Source organism: Morone saxatilis, unplaced genomic scaffold (assembly GCF_004916995.1).
Source record: "Morone saxatilis isolate NCDOM2014 unplaced genomic scaffold, NCSU_SB_2.0 Contig18, whole genome shotgun sequence".
In the NCBI taxonomy this organism is placed as follows: Eukaryota; Metazoa; Chordata; class Actinopteri; family Moronidae; genus Morone; species Morone saxatilis.
The window spans coordinates 17,446,660-17,463,990 of NW_023339740.1; the positions used below are offsets into that span (position 1 = coordinate 17,446,660).

At 39.8% G+C, this 17,331-nt stretch overlaps 4 protein-coding genes across 6 annotated transcripts in view; 1 reads left to right on the top strand and 3 right to left on the bottom strand.

Moving 5' to 3' along the window:
- Positions 1 to 611, bottom strand: part of utp3 (UTP3 small subunit processome component) — a 4,557-nt gene extending 3,946 nt beyond the window's left edge. For all 3 annotated transcript variants that reach the window (XM_035662350.1, XM_035662349.1, XM_035662348.1), the window contains exons 1-2: positions 432 to 611; positions 137 to 224 (exon numbers count right to left, since the gene is read on the bottom strand). In XM_035662350.1, the coding sequence (XP_035518243.1) occupies positions 137 to 224; positions 432 to 448 (105 nt within the window). In that variant the 5' untranslated portion in view covers positions 449 to 611. The remainder of the gene's footprint in view (positions 1 to 136; positions 225 to 431) is intronic.
- Positions 612 to 1,662: 1,051 nt separating this feature from the next.
- Positions 1,663 to 7,223, bottom strand: fam83e (family with sequence similarity 83 member E). The gene is made up of 9 exons (XM_035662684.1): positions 5,941 to 7,223; positions 5,315 to 5,461; positions 4,214 to 4,338; positions 3,705 to 4,130; positions 3,351 to 3,410; positions 3,210 to 3,260; positions 2,892 to 3,117; positions 2,602 to 2,808; positions 1,663 to 2,068 (listed from the first exon to the last, which is right to left on the bottom strand). The coding sequence occupies exons 1-9, from the start codon at positions 6,406 to 6,408 to the stop codon at positions 1,883 to 1,885; spliced, it is 1,896 nt and encodes a 631-aa protein (XP_035518577.1). The 5' UTR covers positions 6,409 to 7,223; the 3' UTR covers positions 1,663 to 1,882.
- Positions 7,224 to 7,581: 358 nt separating this feature from the next.
- Positions 7,582 to 11,068, bottom strand: si:dkey-264d12.4 (epithelial membrane protein 3). Its single transcript, XM_035662686.1, has 5 exons — positions 10,911 to 11,068; positions 9,497 to 9,589; positions 9,230 to 9,332; positions 8,919 to 9,059; positions 7,582 to 8,172 (listed from the first exon to the last, which is right to left on the bottom strand). Exons 2-5 carry the CDS (start codon positions 9,572 to 9,574, stop codon positions 8,000 to 8,002), a joined length of 495 nt encoding a protein of 164 aa, XP_035518579.1. The 5' UTR covers positions 9,575 to 9,589; positions 10,911 to 11,068; the 3' UTR covers positions 7,582 to 7,999.
- Positions 11,069 to 12,473: 1,405 nt separating this feature from the next.
- Positions 12,474 to 17,331, top strand: part of si:dkey-264d12.5 (coiled-coil domain-containing protein 30) — a 10,028-nt gene continuing 5,170 nt past the window's right edge. The window contains exons 1-8 of the mRNA XM_035662683.1: positions 12,474 to 12,825; positions 13,633 to 13,809; positions 13,914 to 14,034; positions 14,468 to 14,676; positions 15,063 to 15,158; positions 15,590 to 15,755; positions 16,057 to 16,128; positions 16,660 to 16,775. Of these exons, the coding sequence (XP_035518576.1) occupies positions 12,811 to 12,825; positions 13,633 to 13,809; positions 13,914 to 14,034; positions 14,468 to 14,676; positions 15,063 to 15,158; positions 15,590 to 15,755; positions 16,057 to 16,128; positions 16,660 to 16,775 (972 nt within the window). The 5' untranslated portion in view covers positions 12,474 to 12,810. The remainder of the gene's footprint in view (positions 12,826 to 13,632; positions 13,810 to 13,913; positions 14,035 to 14,467; positions 14,677 to 15,062; positions 15,159 to 15,589; positions 15,756 to 16,056; positions 16,129 to 16,659; positions 16,776 to 17,331) is intronic.

Below are 17,331 nucleotides of genomic sequence, written 5' to 3' on the forward strand. Positions count from 1 at the left end.
GAATTGAATTACTGAAATAAATTAACTTTACCATGATATTCTAATTGATTGAGATACACCTGTACACTGTCCAAAAAGCAGTGATGAAGCTCTCAGACAGCCCCACTGGAGCAGCAGTGACAGATCTTCCTCTTACCTTATCAGGGACAGGCATATTCTTGTAGGCTTCAGGGTCATCTTCATCAAATCGCTCAGTCTTTTTCGGCCTTCGAACCGGTTTACCCCTGAGCAGTGAAAGAGAGGAGACAAGAGATGTGCTTCAGGCTTTTCCCTGCACCATTCAGAGGATGTTTATTTTGGCATATATTTTAATTTCTTGTAGGTCATGGTGGAAACTGTAAAGGGTCATTTAAATGTTACAATAACACGACTCAGTAACGAGAAGAGAGAGAAACCAGTGTACAATCACATTCAACTTTAGCCAAACTCACCTTTTTTCTCGAACCATGATGGCAATGAATTAAACTAGCTTTCCACACGTTAGCAACAAAACTATTCAACGTCGGTGCTTGTGTGTGGAGATTAAAAGAAAAGAAAACTATCCAGTTCAACACATTTCTCCACTGATCACCATGTGCTTCCGGGATTTCTTCTTCTGTATTTTCAATGGCGGTCTACACAGTAATGAGAAAGGCGCCTAACGCCACCTACTGGAGTAACACAATGAGTGAGGTTTAAATGATTTGTTTACAGGGTAAAATCAAATAAATGAAAATGGATTGAATTATTATTAAAGAAATTCATACGGTTAAAAAAACAAGATTTTAATAGAGACATTAAAGTCTTCTGTAGGATTCATTTTTAACAAAACAATAATAGTGTTTCATAAATTAGGACCCCTGTATCTGACTGAAAACTGACCTCTGCCTGAGAGATGTTTGGGGAGATGAAGATTGTTCTTATGCTTCTGGATATTATACCCGTTTCCTTCAGAATAAAGCCCTTCTCCTATATCACTCCAATTGTTTAATACTATTTACTATTGCACTTAAATCTGTACCTAACAATTTTAAAATACTGCAGACATTTTGAAGACACAATAAAAACCTTAAAAAATAAAGTAATTTGGGTATTTTTCAATGCTGAACTAATAAGGTTTCTGGATTATATTTTTCTCTCATGTGTGTCCCAGTTTTTCTCATTAAGAAGAATTTCTCCAGTATGCCAGGAACTAACTTCCTCAGTTCTTCTACTGTACTAATTTATGTGTTGATTTTTCTTGGTGCACAAAGTGTGACTGTAAAGGCTGAGAGTCTAAAAAGTATTGGTATCTGTCTTTAAAGAACGTTTCAGTGTAAACTTCACTTCAAGTCCCCCAAATTTCAGGGGGGGAAATGAAATTGATTACCTCTGTGTTAGCTGCAGGCCTGTTGTCTCTTTCCTTCATAATCTATCAATAACTTATCAATCATTTTCACCATTTCCTTTTACTCCTTCATGTGCTAGTGTCAAACACAAATGTGCATTTATTGCCACTTGCTGAAGGTTTAATAAAATAAATAAATATTATAAATTAAAATCAAACAGTCCTTCCAATAATAATTAATTCTTCTGGTTAAGTAACTACTTGGTTTCATTATGCAATAACAATTCCAACAACAGTAATACCATTCAACATTAACAGAACAATTGTATTTATTTAAACATATTCAGAAGTAAAGCATGGCATCAAACACAATGTATGGAGTATACAGTGAAACATCTAATCATCAAATTCAGTGGGACATTAAATCAACAGACAGAACTAGTCTATATACATCGTAACAAACACTACAGAGGTCATAACCACCCACTGCTAGAAGCAGCCGTTCTTCAGTGACAGAAGACGTTATTACTGGCACAACATTGTGCTCAATGCTAATATTTCTGATTTCCTCTCTCCTCATTCCGGTTCTCCTTCTGTCTCTGCCAGTGACTTCCTCCAGTTCATATTGAGGGCATAACTGGAGCTGCGAGGCCTCTCTCTGGGCATAAAGTTTTTTGGAGTTCTGTACAATAGATGTTTCAAGTCATCGTTCCTCTTCTTCATCAGGGCAAAAGCAGGTGTCATTTGACCCGGATCAAAGCCCTGCCAAGGAAACAGTAACAAAGAACGTTAAAAGACAACAGAGGTGAATTGAAATTGTTTGTAGTGTTCACAACACTGAAACATTACATTTAGAAAGTCAGTATTGCTCAAATTAAGCTCCTATTATTACCAACAAAGCAATAGTCCCAATCAAACCTGTACAGTGCCTTTTTTTTTTTAGATTATCTAGGATACCAAGTCTCAGAATAGAGATTTTGATTTGCTTTTGATTTATAAAATGTAATTTGTCAGCGAGCACCACAATTCTGTCGCCCTCCATTGTTTTGGAGTGGAGGCAGAGGTGAATCTCCAAATCTAACAAATAAAAACCAAAACAGTCTGCATGGCTTGATAGGTAAGTGAGTAATTATGTCTGTTTGTGTGATTTTATTATTATGGTACATTACTTTATCTTCAGTAAACCAAATAGTAACATCTCTGTAAACTATTTTTGTAATGAAGTATCTCTCCCCCATCACTCCTTCTTCACAAGCATACACACAGAAAAACACAACAAATCTACACACACTTACACCAGCTTTAAACCTGGGCACTGCTCTCTCATCATTTGTATCTGTGTGTATGCTCAAGTCCATCATCGACTGGCTCATTTCGGACACAGCAGCTCTTGATCCTCCCTTGAGCAGCCCAGAAGAGCTCGGCTGAGGGTGAATCTTCTTCATAATGTCACTCAGAGAGCTGAAGCTCTCAGACTGCGGCACCCTCAGGATTAAAGGTTTCTGTGAGGAGAAAAATGAATCTAAGTTTGCTGTATCAAGGTTAACTCAAGTGTTTTGAGCGAGAGCAAAGGCCAGTTACTTACTCTAGAAGATGGTGTGTTCTCCATTTTTGAGCTTGTTTTTTTGCTGTTTTCCTCTTCCAAAACGGGCTCCCTCTTTGAGTGCTCTCTCCTCTTAGTAGAAGAAAGTATGGGCATATTGTGTGCTGGCTCTGTAGCTTTATCATCAACTCTTCTTCTGTCATCTAAGTTGGTGCTCTTCTCTTTGGAGAGTTGCCTGGAAAGATTTTTCTGTATTATGCATTCCACCCTGCAGGCAGGAAAGGACATTCATTTAGATATGTTATGTTTCATAATAATTTATGTCTTGATAAAGAGCTTCCTATATCCTTTGGCTCTTACCGTTTCATATTTTCTGGACTTGTCGGGTCTGTTGACGAGGGCGGCGTGTTGCTATTAAAAGAATCAAGATATAAGGAAAGATTAGCAGAAAAAAAATACCAGAAAAAAACACATGTAAAAATTAGCTGTAACAAGACTCACTTGAAATTTGTTGATTTATCTGGCACATTGTTTGTCACTGGGGAGATGTTATCACTTAACCTGTCACATACAAAAAGAGATAAGTACCGCAAAACACATGTAGCAGAAAGTATTTAAACTAAACAGTCCTCCATATGTGTAATTACTCAAGAAATAATAAGAAATGTTTTGGTGTATACGTTTCAATAAAAGCTCAATTATAAATAACAAAAATGTCCTCCACAGTGTACAGCAAGGTTTGTTAACGGCAAAGATGATTTACAATATGTGTACATACTGCAGCCTATGTTTGGTCCAAAGACAACTTCATAGACTCACTAACTAAGATTGGTTAAGTCAAGAGGATCAATGTACCTTCTCTTATACAAAAATTGATTTCCATTGTAAGGAAAAATGGGTGTGCCTTTATCAAACAGCATGTTTTGCTGCAATGGCATTTCCTTGGCCACAATTTCCGCAGGTTGATCAAGAGGACTGTCCGGGAAGCAGCGGTCTCTCTGGATAACCCCCATGGCCTCCCAGTCCAGGAGGGAATCAGCAGGTGGGGATGGAGGGCTGGTAATTTCAGGCTCCAAAGGGAGATGTTTTTGAAACCTGAGATTTGAGAGGTCTTTCAGCTGATGAGCATCGTCAACACGAATACCTGCAGCCCTCCAAGTGTCGGGGACGGGGAGTGAAGCAGCAAAAAGGATTCTGAACTCCATGTCAAATGAGTCAACAACTGGGCCGCTCAAAACAGTGATCAGCTGCCGGTGCAGGTGGGCGTCTGTCCATGTGAGGCTGCAGGGTACAAAGACAGCTTGTTACATCACTCTCAAGTGTGTGTTATACACAAAAAAAAAACAAAAAACATAACTGCTCACCTGTAGCTGCCGTGAATCACTGTGGCTAAATCCACCAGAAGGAACTTGTCTTTCATTTCCCCAACCACCATTCTTCCCGTCCTCGAACAAAAGGTTTTCCCTCCAAGAACACGGACCCGCATATTCTACCAGATCGCAAGCTTAAATTGAAACTCAAGATTGAATTACATTACAACTTGGCATTTATCCATGATGGAATGTGAATGATCAAACACACGCTGCGCAACTTGTATCATGAACAACAGTCTTCAGCCATGCCAGTGGCTCTGTGAGGCTGTAGGCCACGTAGGCATGGCGTCTCAATGCTAATGTCAACATGGTAATATGCTCACAGTGACAATGCTAACATGCTGATGATTAGCAGGTATAATTTGAACTATGTTCACTATCTTAGTTTGGTAGTATGGTGCACCAGAGATATTAACATTCATCCTGTAGAGGTCATGACTTTAACAAATTTACTGGTAATCAATCTAATAGTCAATAAACTAAAATGTCAACCATGGTGGTGCTAAAAGTCAGACAGTCACTGTAGTCTGAAGTATATATTAGGATTCATCGTCCAGGAACCATGAATGTCTGTACCAAATTGTATGCCAATCCATTTTATAGATGTTGAAATATTTTTTGTGAAAACTTTGACCTGCTGGTGGCACTAAATGAAAAGTTAGAGATTACCAAAGTCATTAGGGTTTGTCCTCTGGGCACCATGGGTATCTGTACCAAATTTCATCTCAGTTTATGCATTACATCAATAGGATGTTTTCCTTTTGTCTTCAACATCAGGCAGGTTTTTTTTTTACCATCACTGAATGTTGTGCAACCAGTTTAGCTATCTGTTGCTAAGAGGCCTACATGTCACATTCCTAACATAAGCATGCCAAAGTAAAAAGATACACTAGCAGTCTATGAGATTCTTCTCCAGAGTAAATTGCAGCGTGTCAAGGTTTTCAGATGTGACCTATTACATCATGATTTAAACTGTTAGATTGGTGGTGCTTGATTTTGGCAAAATAAAATCTCTGGTTTATCCATTGCTATGGCAAACATACACAGGAGGATGGCTGCTAGGTGTGTGCTGATTTGTAGGAGGTGACTCACCGGATGCCTGAGCCTGTTGAGCGTGAAGCTCTCCTGAATGGACCTTTGGTTCAAGATGATGTAAACAGGGACACCCCGGGAGGCGGCATTGTGTAAATCACCAATTATTGCACCATCTGTCAATCTGTCCGTCACAATGGCAATTACCTGCACAGTACACAAAGTGTCTCTTAGCCTGTATTTGACAGGATTATTCAGAAAGTGGCTCACACAAATTGAAACTATCCCTTTCCTTGCTCATTTTCTCTGATTATAGGATAAAAATTTTGATGCAGCAAGAAGTGATGATATACTTTACATACTGAAAATGAAACTGAGCAAGTATTAACAGTAAAATATAGTAAAGTAAAAGTACAGATTTTAATAAATGTTTTTTCAGACTATTGCTTTATGTCTAATTGCAGTTTAAACTGAAGCAGTGAATTATATTTAGGTTCAATTCAAAGAAGCAATTGACTAAAGCCACCAAATAATGATAATGCAGCAAAAAGTACAACATGTACCTCTGAAATGTGTCAAAAAATTACAATTCTCAAGTAAAGTACCACTTCCTAAAATTTCTATTGATGCACGCCACCTCCACCGATATGAAAAAAATCCCAATAAGACACATTATATTTGCATACTTTGCTGGCTTTTTGCAAGTGCCGTCTGATGATCTCTCTGACAGGAGGCTCCCCCTCAGCAGGAGGACTGGTGTGCACTGTAACACTCCCCTTTGGTACCCAAAGGATTCTTTCAGGCCAGCCAATGTCCAGATTCGGGGCTGGTGTGTCTGAGTAGGAAGGAAAGTAGGTGGAACAGATGTCCTCCATCTCTGAGCTACCATCCTCTCCATTCACCTCTCTTTGCACCTGCAGCGGGTTAAAGCGATAGTCCTGAGCCCAGCTGGATATCTGGCTGACCTCTTCAGGAGACAGGAATCCGCCAGCATGCTCTGTGCCGATGGAGCTGTAGAAGGCCTCAGGTCCTGCATTTAGGAGTCTTTCCACTGCTTGACGCTCCTTCTCACAATGGAGGAACTCTGGGGAGGACTCATTCACTGGCAGGAACACTGCATCCTCATCCAGGCTCTGCTCTTGGGACTTTGACATGACCGCAGCCAGGTGTGTGTCTCTGGGAGGATCAAAGTTCCCACTAATGACAGATGTGTGACGACAAGACTATTTGGGGCCAGTTCATGTCACCTTTCAATCTAGTTAAAATGATCATTTCATTCATACCTTTGACAAAAAGTCACAGTATTTCCATGTCGAGAATAGCTGCCCAGAACACACCTTATCTCGATGTTTGTGACAATCCTGATGATGAGTTCCTGAGATAACGCACCTGTTCAGGGTTCACAAGTTCAGTTCTGAGCACATTTCACGTTCTTCAGCAGTCTTGTCCACCAGCTCGTGTTGACATAAGAAAGTAAGGAGAATATTAAAATAAGTCGAAGAAAAATATGAAAATACAGAAATCAACACATCGTGAAACTCACCTGCCGGGCAGCATGTCTCATCTCTTAGGGTGCAGTATTAGTCATAAGCTCCTTAGGACCTGTAGCTCTTCGTGTGTTCCCTCCCTTACATGTCATTTCATTTCGTCTTTACTCTTCCACTCCTTGTTACTTAGATTCCAGACATTCTGTGCAGCTGACAGATCAGTGAGCTGCTCAGACAAGGGTCACCATCCTACTGTTTCTCTCTCTCTCACCTTCACAGCTGCTGTGTTTAATATAAATCAAGGTCTCTGACTTTCTGCTTTCAGTTCACACACTTCCTGAATGTGTGTGAGGTGTGCGGTGAAAAACAGTGTTTTGTATAATTTACTTTAGAGGCTGCCACTTACCTCACAGTTTTCATTTTGGACTGGTCCAGCCTGACAGGTAGGTTTGTGGACAAGTGTAAAATGCAGTGCTGTATCTGATCACCTGTCTAAAGGTCTCAGGTTGAATTACATTACAGTTTCTTTTTCATTTCTTGGGAATGTTTTGGAAAATATATTGATACTTGCTGGGTTGTTCTACGTTCTTTTCATTCTTCTACTATTCACTAGAAAATAGCATGAGCATACTTTAGTAAGTAAACAATGAGAGCCACAAAACAATGAGTGATTAAAGGACAAAGATGGCGCACCCTTTTGCAACCACAAGGATATGATGGAGGATTGCACTTGCACTGTGTTACACATAACGCACTTCATACAAAACAAAACAGGCCTTACACAGATATAGCCCTTTAAATACAGGGATATGTAACATTGCTTATAAAGTGACAACAATCACATATTGATTTTTTTAATAAGTAAACACAAATGTATACATAATACAAAAAGAGAGACATTTGAGCTCCATATTGTCTCACCATAATCACAATTAAGCACAACAAGTTATGAATTCATTACCTAATATTTCTATGTCAGAATCCTTCATGTAACACATTCGTATGAGTTCTGTATCTTACAGCATGACTGGGTTTTGAGTGACAATGTGTCTCACAGACAGAGATGCCACCATGATGAGATAATGTCCCGCATACCATGTAGCATGGTGGGGTGGACCTTGAGTCAAAAAAGAAAACAGAAATGTGTATTCATAGAGGTATTTCATTCTCTGTCATCTGATTTCCTTGTGTGCTTACAGGTAACTGGGATGTGATTGAAGTGAGTTTTTTCATCCTTTCTGGGATTTCTTTTTTTTGCTCACTGCTTCTTGCGCAGGTGGACATACAGGACTGCACTGACCAGGAGGAGAGGGACACACACCCATGCCAGGATGAAACAGTAGCCAAAGCGTCCTTTGCTTAAATCTCTGTCATTTAAGATCTCCTTTCTGTGGAAGGTGAAGATGAGGCAAGCAGCAAAGGCTGTGAAACCTGCAGGAGTGCAGCACAACACAGACGTTTTAGTTAAAATTCTCTTATCTCATCACAGTCATACACTTTTATGGTGCCAAGACTGGCATAGCTCTATATGTTTTGTATTGTCAGCAAATGCCACAAAAAGACCAAAACCAACAATGCGTCAGCCCATTTCTCAATTCACCGACTTCCCTAAACTGTCTGTGACATTCAGCATAAAGCTCATTAGTTCCTACTGAAGATGTAAATCTTTAAAAGTGGGCCCCAGATATGAAGTGTATTTTTTTAAAATAGCTGTGCACTGTAGATTTTAGCAAATGTTACTTACACAGGAGGGAATTGTGCATTTGTTGGGGTGTATTTTCAGCTGTGGATCAATGCAAATTTGGTACTCTAGTGAGTATCTACAGCAACAGGATGGTGAATGTGTGATTGATGTAATGCCATGTAATGTGAGGCTTTGGCTACACATGCAATACTTGTTAGTTGGGTAAATTAATTGTTGGTTTTGGTCTTTTCGCTCTTTGGTCTGAGATTTGTTAACAATGAGAGAAATATAGAATGTAGCCAACTTTAAACTCCAAATATGGGTTACTTCCTTCATTTATAAATATGAGTACAGTAGATAGCCACGATTCATAAAGAGTAGAAAAGAGCAAAGCTATAAAAACCAAGCTGTCTCTTAACAACCAAGATAAAGTAATTCTTTAAATTTTAATTAACTGCATTTTATGTCGTAAATGGAATAAGATTTTAAACACCTGCAAAGGCCTGACAGAGGCCTGTGAAGTAGAAGAGACCTCCTTTAGAGACTGTGATCAGCTGACCCAGAAACACCAGGAAGGAGATGGAGGAGAAGACCACAGACAGAACCATGAGGGCCTGGACAGACTGCAACCAGTCTGGAAGAGCAGGTCAGAGAAAACGTGTAAGACATTGACTCACAAGCAAAAATAAAAGCTTGTCTGGCTGTTATGAAACAACAAATCATGCAGAAATGCAAAATATGAGCAGTAAATAAACAAAACAGCATGCACATGTAGGCAGGCAAGCACGCAGAGAAACACTTTACCGCTTTCATTGGCAGAAGCACACATCCAGGTCTGAGTGGCATTATCATGGAAGCAGTTGTACCAGAGGTCTGTGATCTCTGTATCAGCCCATACCCACCAGGACTGCAGAAAGAAAGAAAGAAAGAAAGAAAGCCAAAACCACATTAGTACGTTGATGTGCAGCATTTTTGTGTTTGGCTTTGTTTACATTTTACAGGGATTAACAGTGACATCTACTGTAAGAAGAGAGACCATACAGTACAACATGAGCTGACAACGTGTCTCACCTTTTCCAGGGTGGCAATCAGGAGCATGGCCAAGGTGACCAGATGCAGCACTGTTAGGGTTATAAGCAGGAAGACCATGGCTGCTGGTATATCCTGTGTAGGAATTATTATGTTATTGTTATCCATTTGTGTTACGATTGGTGGTTTCCAACAGCTTTGTAGTCAAAGACACATCATTAACCGCTGCTAACCCCTGTCCCTTTCCTCCGTGTCATCTAAAATGTCCAGGAAATTTCAGGAGGCAATGGCCTGAAACAGTGGACTCTATGTCTGCCTCTTGAGGAAACTCTGAGCACTTTCATCATGCATCTTAACATCTGCACTGACAATCTCTGCCCATTTATCAGGCCACAAGAGTCCCAGACTGGGGGGATTTCTCTCAGTCTTCACAGCCTGTCCGGTCTCTGAGGATTACATCTGAACATCGGCTCCCTGTAACCGCTGTAAACAAACTTGTAGTCTGAAACCCGACCGACCAACGGTCTGACATACTGTTGTGTACTTTTATTGAATCTGGGTACAAACTTTATGCCTACAGCGTGAATGATCTGTCATTAAACTTCAGGATTAATAAGAAAAAAGCTCTTAACTTATTCCTCTTTATTAATCTCTTCAAACACTTTCCCCAATGACACACATCCATTGTGAAACACCTTTTAAGTCAAATGGAAAAAAACTGACTCATTGGTTTTATTTAAATCAGTGTGACTTTTTCCATCAGATATGTTTGTGAGGACACAAGCAAAGAAAGGGAAGTCTCATTATGAAGCAATACTTATTAATTTTGGGTGTCAGTTCCCCCAGATACAGATGTTTAAGTAAGTAAACACAGAATTTGTATTGTTGCCCACTTGCAGTGCTAAATAAACAAGGACTTCTCCTAAAACACATCCTACTACATTACAGGTAGATAAATTAGAAAGAGGAAAATGTACTAATTAATTAATGTGTTTAATTTTTCTAATCAAAACTTGAGTCTAAAATATAAAAAGTGTATGTTGTTGTTTCTGCTGCCAACTCCTATGCAGACTGTTATGTTTCCTAACCTGAAACTGTACAACACTCTTAGACTTCTAGGACCTTTCACATGTTTGTCTTTCCCACTCAGCGCTGCCCATAGAGGGAAATCACTGTTGCTATTAGATTGTGGACAGTTCAGAGAGGCATGTGTTTGATTACATGCTACTACGTCTGGTTTATGTAACAGTTTGAGGTACCTAGCACAGACAGAACAAAAGTAATGACCACAGAAACTGAAAGCACATCACGGTGGAAAAGCATCTTCGTGAATGTGAACAGTATCATTAAGGACTCGCGTGTGGGTGTAACCTCCATCGGTTTAGGCTAAATGACATTATACTAAGCTTAAAATGTCATTTCAAACACAACCAAGATGTTTTGAGGAAGTTCTTACCCTTCAGCTTCAGTGCCTTTGAGTCAGCACCCTTCAGTAAGCGTCTCTGATTTGATCGTTGCTGCTGTCCTCCCTCTGTGCTCTTTCTGTCCTTGCAGACGTTTTAGCTCCAAAACATTCAGAAAGGGCACAGAAGAGGAATGTGGAGTTAGATATAGGAGGAGTTCTGAACACCCATTTCCTCTTAACTTTCCCTGCCCTCCCCCTCAAAACTGTGGTCTGGACCAGCTCAACACCAAAAATAACATTCCTCTGGACCGACATATAAACACCAAACATTTTCGCAAACGACTTTAGTGCAGACTGCAATCTGCATTAAAATAAGGAAACAAAACAGGATGAGGTGCCTAAATCTGTTATTCAGAGTCCAGTGAAGGACAGATGACATGTTCGTAATAACTCTGCTGTGTGTGGGCTTGCAATGGTCAAAATCTGTATTATTAAAGCCACACTTTGCCATTGCTGCACATGTACTCATGCTGTTCATTCAGCTGTACAGCTTCGCATGAAGACCACCACAGTATTTCCGGAATGAGGTGAATAAAAGGCAGGAAATTTAGGCTGATTGCTGCCCACTTTTCATTGTGAATGTGCAGGAAGTCTCAGACCACCCAAGACACAACACACAGTGTTTATTACTAAATATAATCCTCAGAAAGACTACATGTGAAAGACTATGTGACAAAAACATGTCACATGTCATCAGCATTAAAGGAGTTTACGTACAAAAGATACAACTCATGTAATTAAAATCTCCCAGCTGGATATATTTTAATGCTGTTTGTTCATTATAATGATTGCACTTACAGATGAGTTTATTTGTAATGCACACACTTTATAAGCAAGTTCCTGGCAGTTGCAGCAATAATGAATGCCAATACCAATTTATGAGTAATATTTAATTAAATAACCAACAATTGTTGGCTAAGAAAGTATTCAGTTTCTTTACTTGAGTAAAAATAGCAACGCCACACTGTAAAATACTTATTGTTACTAAATGTCCACAATTAAAAATGTAAAAAGCTTATGTGGAAAAAAATGTCCATTATAAGGTAAATATTGTTTTATTATTAATTGCACAAATGGGAATGCAGCTTTTTTTCTTAACTGTTGATTGAGGTGATCCTAATATTTACTATTTTTTATTTGCTGGGTAGTTTAATCTATAATGACAATGCATCGTATGTTATAAACTCATCATGAAGGTATTATGTACAATCTTAATTTAATTGTTAAATAAATGTATAAAAGGGAAAACAATAACCCCTCAATTATAATGTTAGTGGAGTAGGCTAAAGGTAGGGTAGAAATTTAAATAATCTCGTAAAGCAGGTACTTGGAATAGGACTTAAAAACAAGCAATTAGTTTCCAACACTGCCAGTAAAAGAGGTATCTCCTTATTTTACTCAGATTAAACAAAAAGCCGAAGATTAAATCTGTTCATAACAAAGTTTCGTTTTTACTGAAGTTTACCAGTGACTCTAAACTATACACACAGTTATCAGTCCCTCAAGACTCCTTCAAGGACCCAAGGAAAGCCCACGATCACAGTGAGCCTTCCAAAGAACAAACAGAACTTCGCTCCGCCACCCATTAAAGCCACAGACAGTGATATCCTCTCGTAGTCTCAACCCACACTGTGTTTTTAACCCTCTGTCGCTGCTTTTAACGGGAAAGTTTCCGTTTGTAACCTTTTGTTACGTACCGTTTTAACCTTTGAACAACGAGGACACAACAACGGGAGACTCGCGTGTTTACGTCACGGTGCCAGTGAAAGCTCATTTTCGGTTTCGGACTTTTTAGCGTGAAACAAAAAAAAAAAAAAAAAAAACTGCAATAATGAGGGCTGAAATATGAGCGTAAACCACAGACGAAAGTTGTTTCACACCGCAGGACAAAATGGACCAACTACAGGTACCGAGCACATTCTACTGCTTCGTCCCTCGGTTTAACAACAGCTGACGTTAGTTTGCTAAAAACCTTTAACGTTAACTAAACTCTGAGTCTTATCCAGATGTGACATTTGATGAAGTGCAGAGCTGGTGATGGGATTGATTTAATTTAACCCCTTATGCAACTTAAAGGGTGAAAACATTGTATTGTATCACAAAACGGCATCATCAGCTTGTTGTTGTTGTTGTTGCTGCTTTATTGCTGCACCATACCATCAAATGGAAATGTTTCCTTGTGTGTCATTCATTTAATAATTATTAAATTATTATAAATATTAAAATTCATAATATAGTTTGAATCTTTTGTAAACTTTGGGATCTTCACTAAAAAATCAACAAATAAAGCTCTGTGAGTTTCAGCAAGTGTGTCTGTGAAACATGTTGATTACCATGACTGAAGTTTCAGAGGTTTAACACACACAAGTAACGTTATAGTGTGGAAGAAGCAGTTCAACACACACATATTGGCAACCCCAGCTGTCTCTATGACTCTATGGGAAGAAACAGCTGCTCCTCCAAACAACTTTAGCCACAGCCAAGAGAAGTTATGTCACGCTAGAGTTGGATTCATTGATACTGAATATTTTGATAAGCATCTTGCAGTTGTGAGATGGACTGTAACAAGTGAGCACAAGGTTAATGATTACCACATCTTACCCTAAAATCTGGTTTCTACATTGTAATGGTATCAGTTCCTCTTACAGTAAGTTATCTGAAGCTGCAGTAGTCAGAGACCATGATGTCCACATGTCACCCATACTGTCTCTAGGAGGAGCTGAAGCAGATCACTGTATGGTTTAATGAGGAGGGACTTGCTCCTGACTCCCCTAAGGAGGCTCAGCTGTGTTTGCTTTGGCGAGACCTCCAGCGCACAAGAAGCCGTCTAAGCAGTGTAACATGGGACCTGGACACCCAGCGGTCCCAACACTTGGCGGAGATGGAAGAGGTAAGTTATCAAATTAGCCAAATTACCAACAAAGGATGTCAGAAATGGTCAAGAAGAATAAATTAAGGTTTGTGTTTATTAGTGACTAAGAAATTGTCTGTAAGGTACGCAAGTCCTTGGAGCAGATCCGAATCTTTACAGAGCACAAAGGTGTTCTGGCTCAGGAGATACAAGATGAAAATGATCAGCTCAAGGATCAGCTGCGACGCATCATATCTCTTCAAGGTTTGAATTTTTTTTTACCTCTACACCACCGACAAATATTAAATAATCCAATAGCAGTAGTGGCAAGATTCAAACTTGTGGATCTTTATCTGCATATGACAAAGTCTTTTCATCTTTTTAAATTACTGTATGGTATTTTCCAGTTGATGAATAGTACAGATTTTGAGAATATACTGGAAGTGTGCCGCTCTTTAAAGGAGGTGGAGTGGTTATAACCAGATGTACATTTGCCAAACAAACCAAACCAACTTAATCCTTGAAGTCTTTTCTCTTAAAACTGAAACATGCAATGCATTTGTGCCTATCTAGGGGTAGTGGTACTTCTATAGGTAAAGCTAACTTAATTTGAACGCCTTCTTGGGACCCCAGACACTAGTCCACAGATTTAAAAGCATTATAAATCTTACTTTTTCACCATTCTCTGTTTTGATAGATGCCCAGATCAGTGAGGTGGCTAAAATGCTGTACCAGCAGGGTCTCACAGAGTTGATTCACAGCAGCCCCAGTGAGCAGGTGGCCTACCTCCTGGTGGAGAGAGCTTCTTTACTTGAGACAAGTGAGGCTCCTGACCAGCTGACGGGTGATGGAAACACAGCCATGCTGGGGACCGAAGCCCAAGGGCTGGACACCAATGCACACCAGGTTAGAGGAAGAACATCTGGCCAATTTTGCCACTGTGAAGACGGGGACATTGTGCCCCTCTAGACCTCCAGCATGTCTAATCCTGCCTCAGCCCCATCCAAAGCCATTTGATCGGTGTATAATAAACTCTGTTACAAAGATTAAATAGGATGCCTCTTCCCCTAGTGTCTGTAATATTCCCCCTGTTATTTGATACATAATGTGACCATATGTCCATATGTCTTTCCCACTGCAAGTCCTCGTGCTATACAACTCTTAAACTGAAAAAAAAATCCTCAATCACATTGGTTCTCTTGTGGACCTCAACGCCACACACTTTGCATTTGTTGCATGTCTTGTACGTTTCTCTGCTGTCAAACAACTTGTGATCCAATGTTATTCCACAGTCTTGCCACAAGGGGGCACCACGTCATGGCCAGAGCCCGTGGAAGAGACTCTTTGGACTCCACAAAGCTTCACAGAGCAAACATACTTTTATTCCTGTATGTCCTTTTATCTACAGTAATGGTACTGCATCCCATACTAACAACCACTAAACTGCACTCAGGTCAGTCGAAAAATAAGCCACACTGACTTTCTTTTGTGTAACCCAAGGTGCACATTTGAATGCAAGGATATTTTTGCATGTTTTTCCATTCAGAATTCCTGTTCAGCATCCACGTGAACTGAAAACTCTTTTTTCTGTTCCAGTGTTATTAAGTTCTGTTACCAGCACAAGCTAGGTAACTTTGCATGGCTGAAGGAATTCAAGATACTACACCACTTGCTCCAGTGTACTTTTCAAGGTCTCTTGTCTGTTCTTGCATGTATTTATGAGCATTCTTGTTTGTATTCACTGGTTCTCTTCATATTATGACAATCACTTTAATCATGGCCATTTGATCAGTGGCTCCTTCCCTCTCTCTCTCTTTAGGCTGAGGCCAGGCATTTAGCCGGCCAGGCAAGCAGTGTGGAGAGGAAATGTTCTCGTCTGGAGCGGGACCTGGAGGAGGGCTCCCGCCGGCTGGCCATGGCCCACAATGAGATCAGGCGTTTGACTGATGAGCTGGAGTCTGCTCATTTGACTCAAAGAGCTTATGGTGAGAGATATTAATCAGCTACTTACAAGCAGAGTCATTCTCAAAGAGATTTCACATGGCGATATTACAGCAGCCTGTTGCCACAACCATCTCGGTGCTTCTTATATTTTATCATTCAATCAAGGTGGCCACCATTGCTAGAGAAAACATCACAAACTTTCAGCAGAATGCTTCATAAATATTGTATATCACTAGTGTTGAGAAGAAGTTATTTTAGCTTGTCTCCAGCAACTTGGAAACTCCACTGGCAACTTTGTGAAGATTACTGTGGAATCACTGGTGTTTATATTTGTTTTTATAGAGCCTGAGCTGCAGGCAGCCCAGCAGGAGGTAGAGCAACTCAGAAAGGAAGTAGAAAAACTGAAGAAATATGGTGAGAAAGACTTTTCTTTAATTTCTTCTTTAAGTCATTTTCAAAGATCTGCCATATCTTATTGTAAAAGGGTTAGAAAAAATATGTGTTACAATCCCTACACAGCTCAGATTCAGCTGTTGTGCATACCTGCTTATGCTGTCCAGGGGCCTGAGGTTATTCCAGCATGCACTGGGTGAGAGGCAGGCACCAGCCTGTTGTACTATCTGCAGTTTCCATCTAGCCTGCAGGGAAAAAATGCAAAATACACATGTTGATAATGCACCAAGAAAAGCCCACCTTGCTAAAGGGAAGCTACAGTGCCATTAACTGAGCCACCCAACTGTCTGGTCCTCACAACAATATTTACACTTTTGCTAAATAATATTTAAAAAAAGAGCCTTAAAAAGTCTCTAAAAATTAAATTCTCAATTTTGTATTTTAAGTATGCTTTATGTTAAAATACTCGACCAGCATTTTACAGACCAGAATGTATGGTAACATGTTTCATTTATAATCTAATGAGTACATTATCTGACCTTATTTCAAAAGAAATGGTGGAACTGCGAAAGGCCAAAGAGCTGAACGATCGTCTGGATCTTGAGATCAGGGCCTTGAGGAGCAGGGTACGCGCCCTGGATGCCGAGAAAAGCTCTCTACAGCAGATGGTAAGATACCTGCTGGAACCAGGTATTTTATCATGGTGAGATAACGCGACATCCAAGAATTTATATTTTCCTCAATCTTTGCAGTAAAGGGTTTCAATAACAGAACAAGCTAGTATTGGAAGGTACCAGACACTTAACTCTCACTGATGCTTTAAGTTGGTAAGTCATTTGTGCAGGCAAAGGACAGAGGGAGATATTTCACTCAACCCTATTTCAGACTGTGGGCTCATATTAAAAGTGGAGATCAAATTTATAGGATTGTGTGTTAGATCTGCACATTTTTAGGGACATTACAATTAAGCCTGAAAAATTGCCTAATTAATTGTTGTTGCTCGTTTGTACAGTATAATGTTTATGAATCTAATTCTAGCGTTGTTACTGTCTCCATAGTCTTACACATACATTTTTCCTGTAGCTTGTGGCAATAATTAGCTTTTTGTCTATAATACCAAAGCAATGGACTGATGGGGAGGCTGTGGCTCAGAGGCAGAGCGGGTCGTCCCCCAATCAGAAAGTTGTTGGTTCGATCCCTGGCTCCTCCTGCCATGTGTTGAAG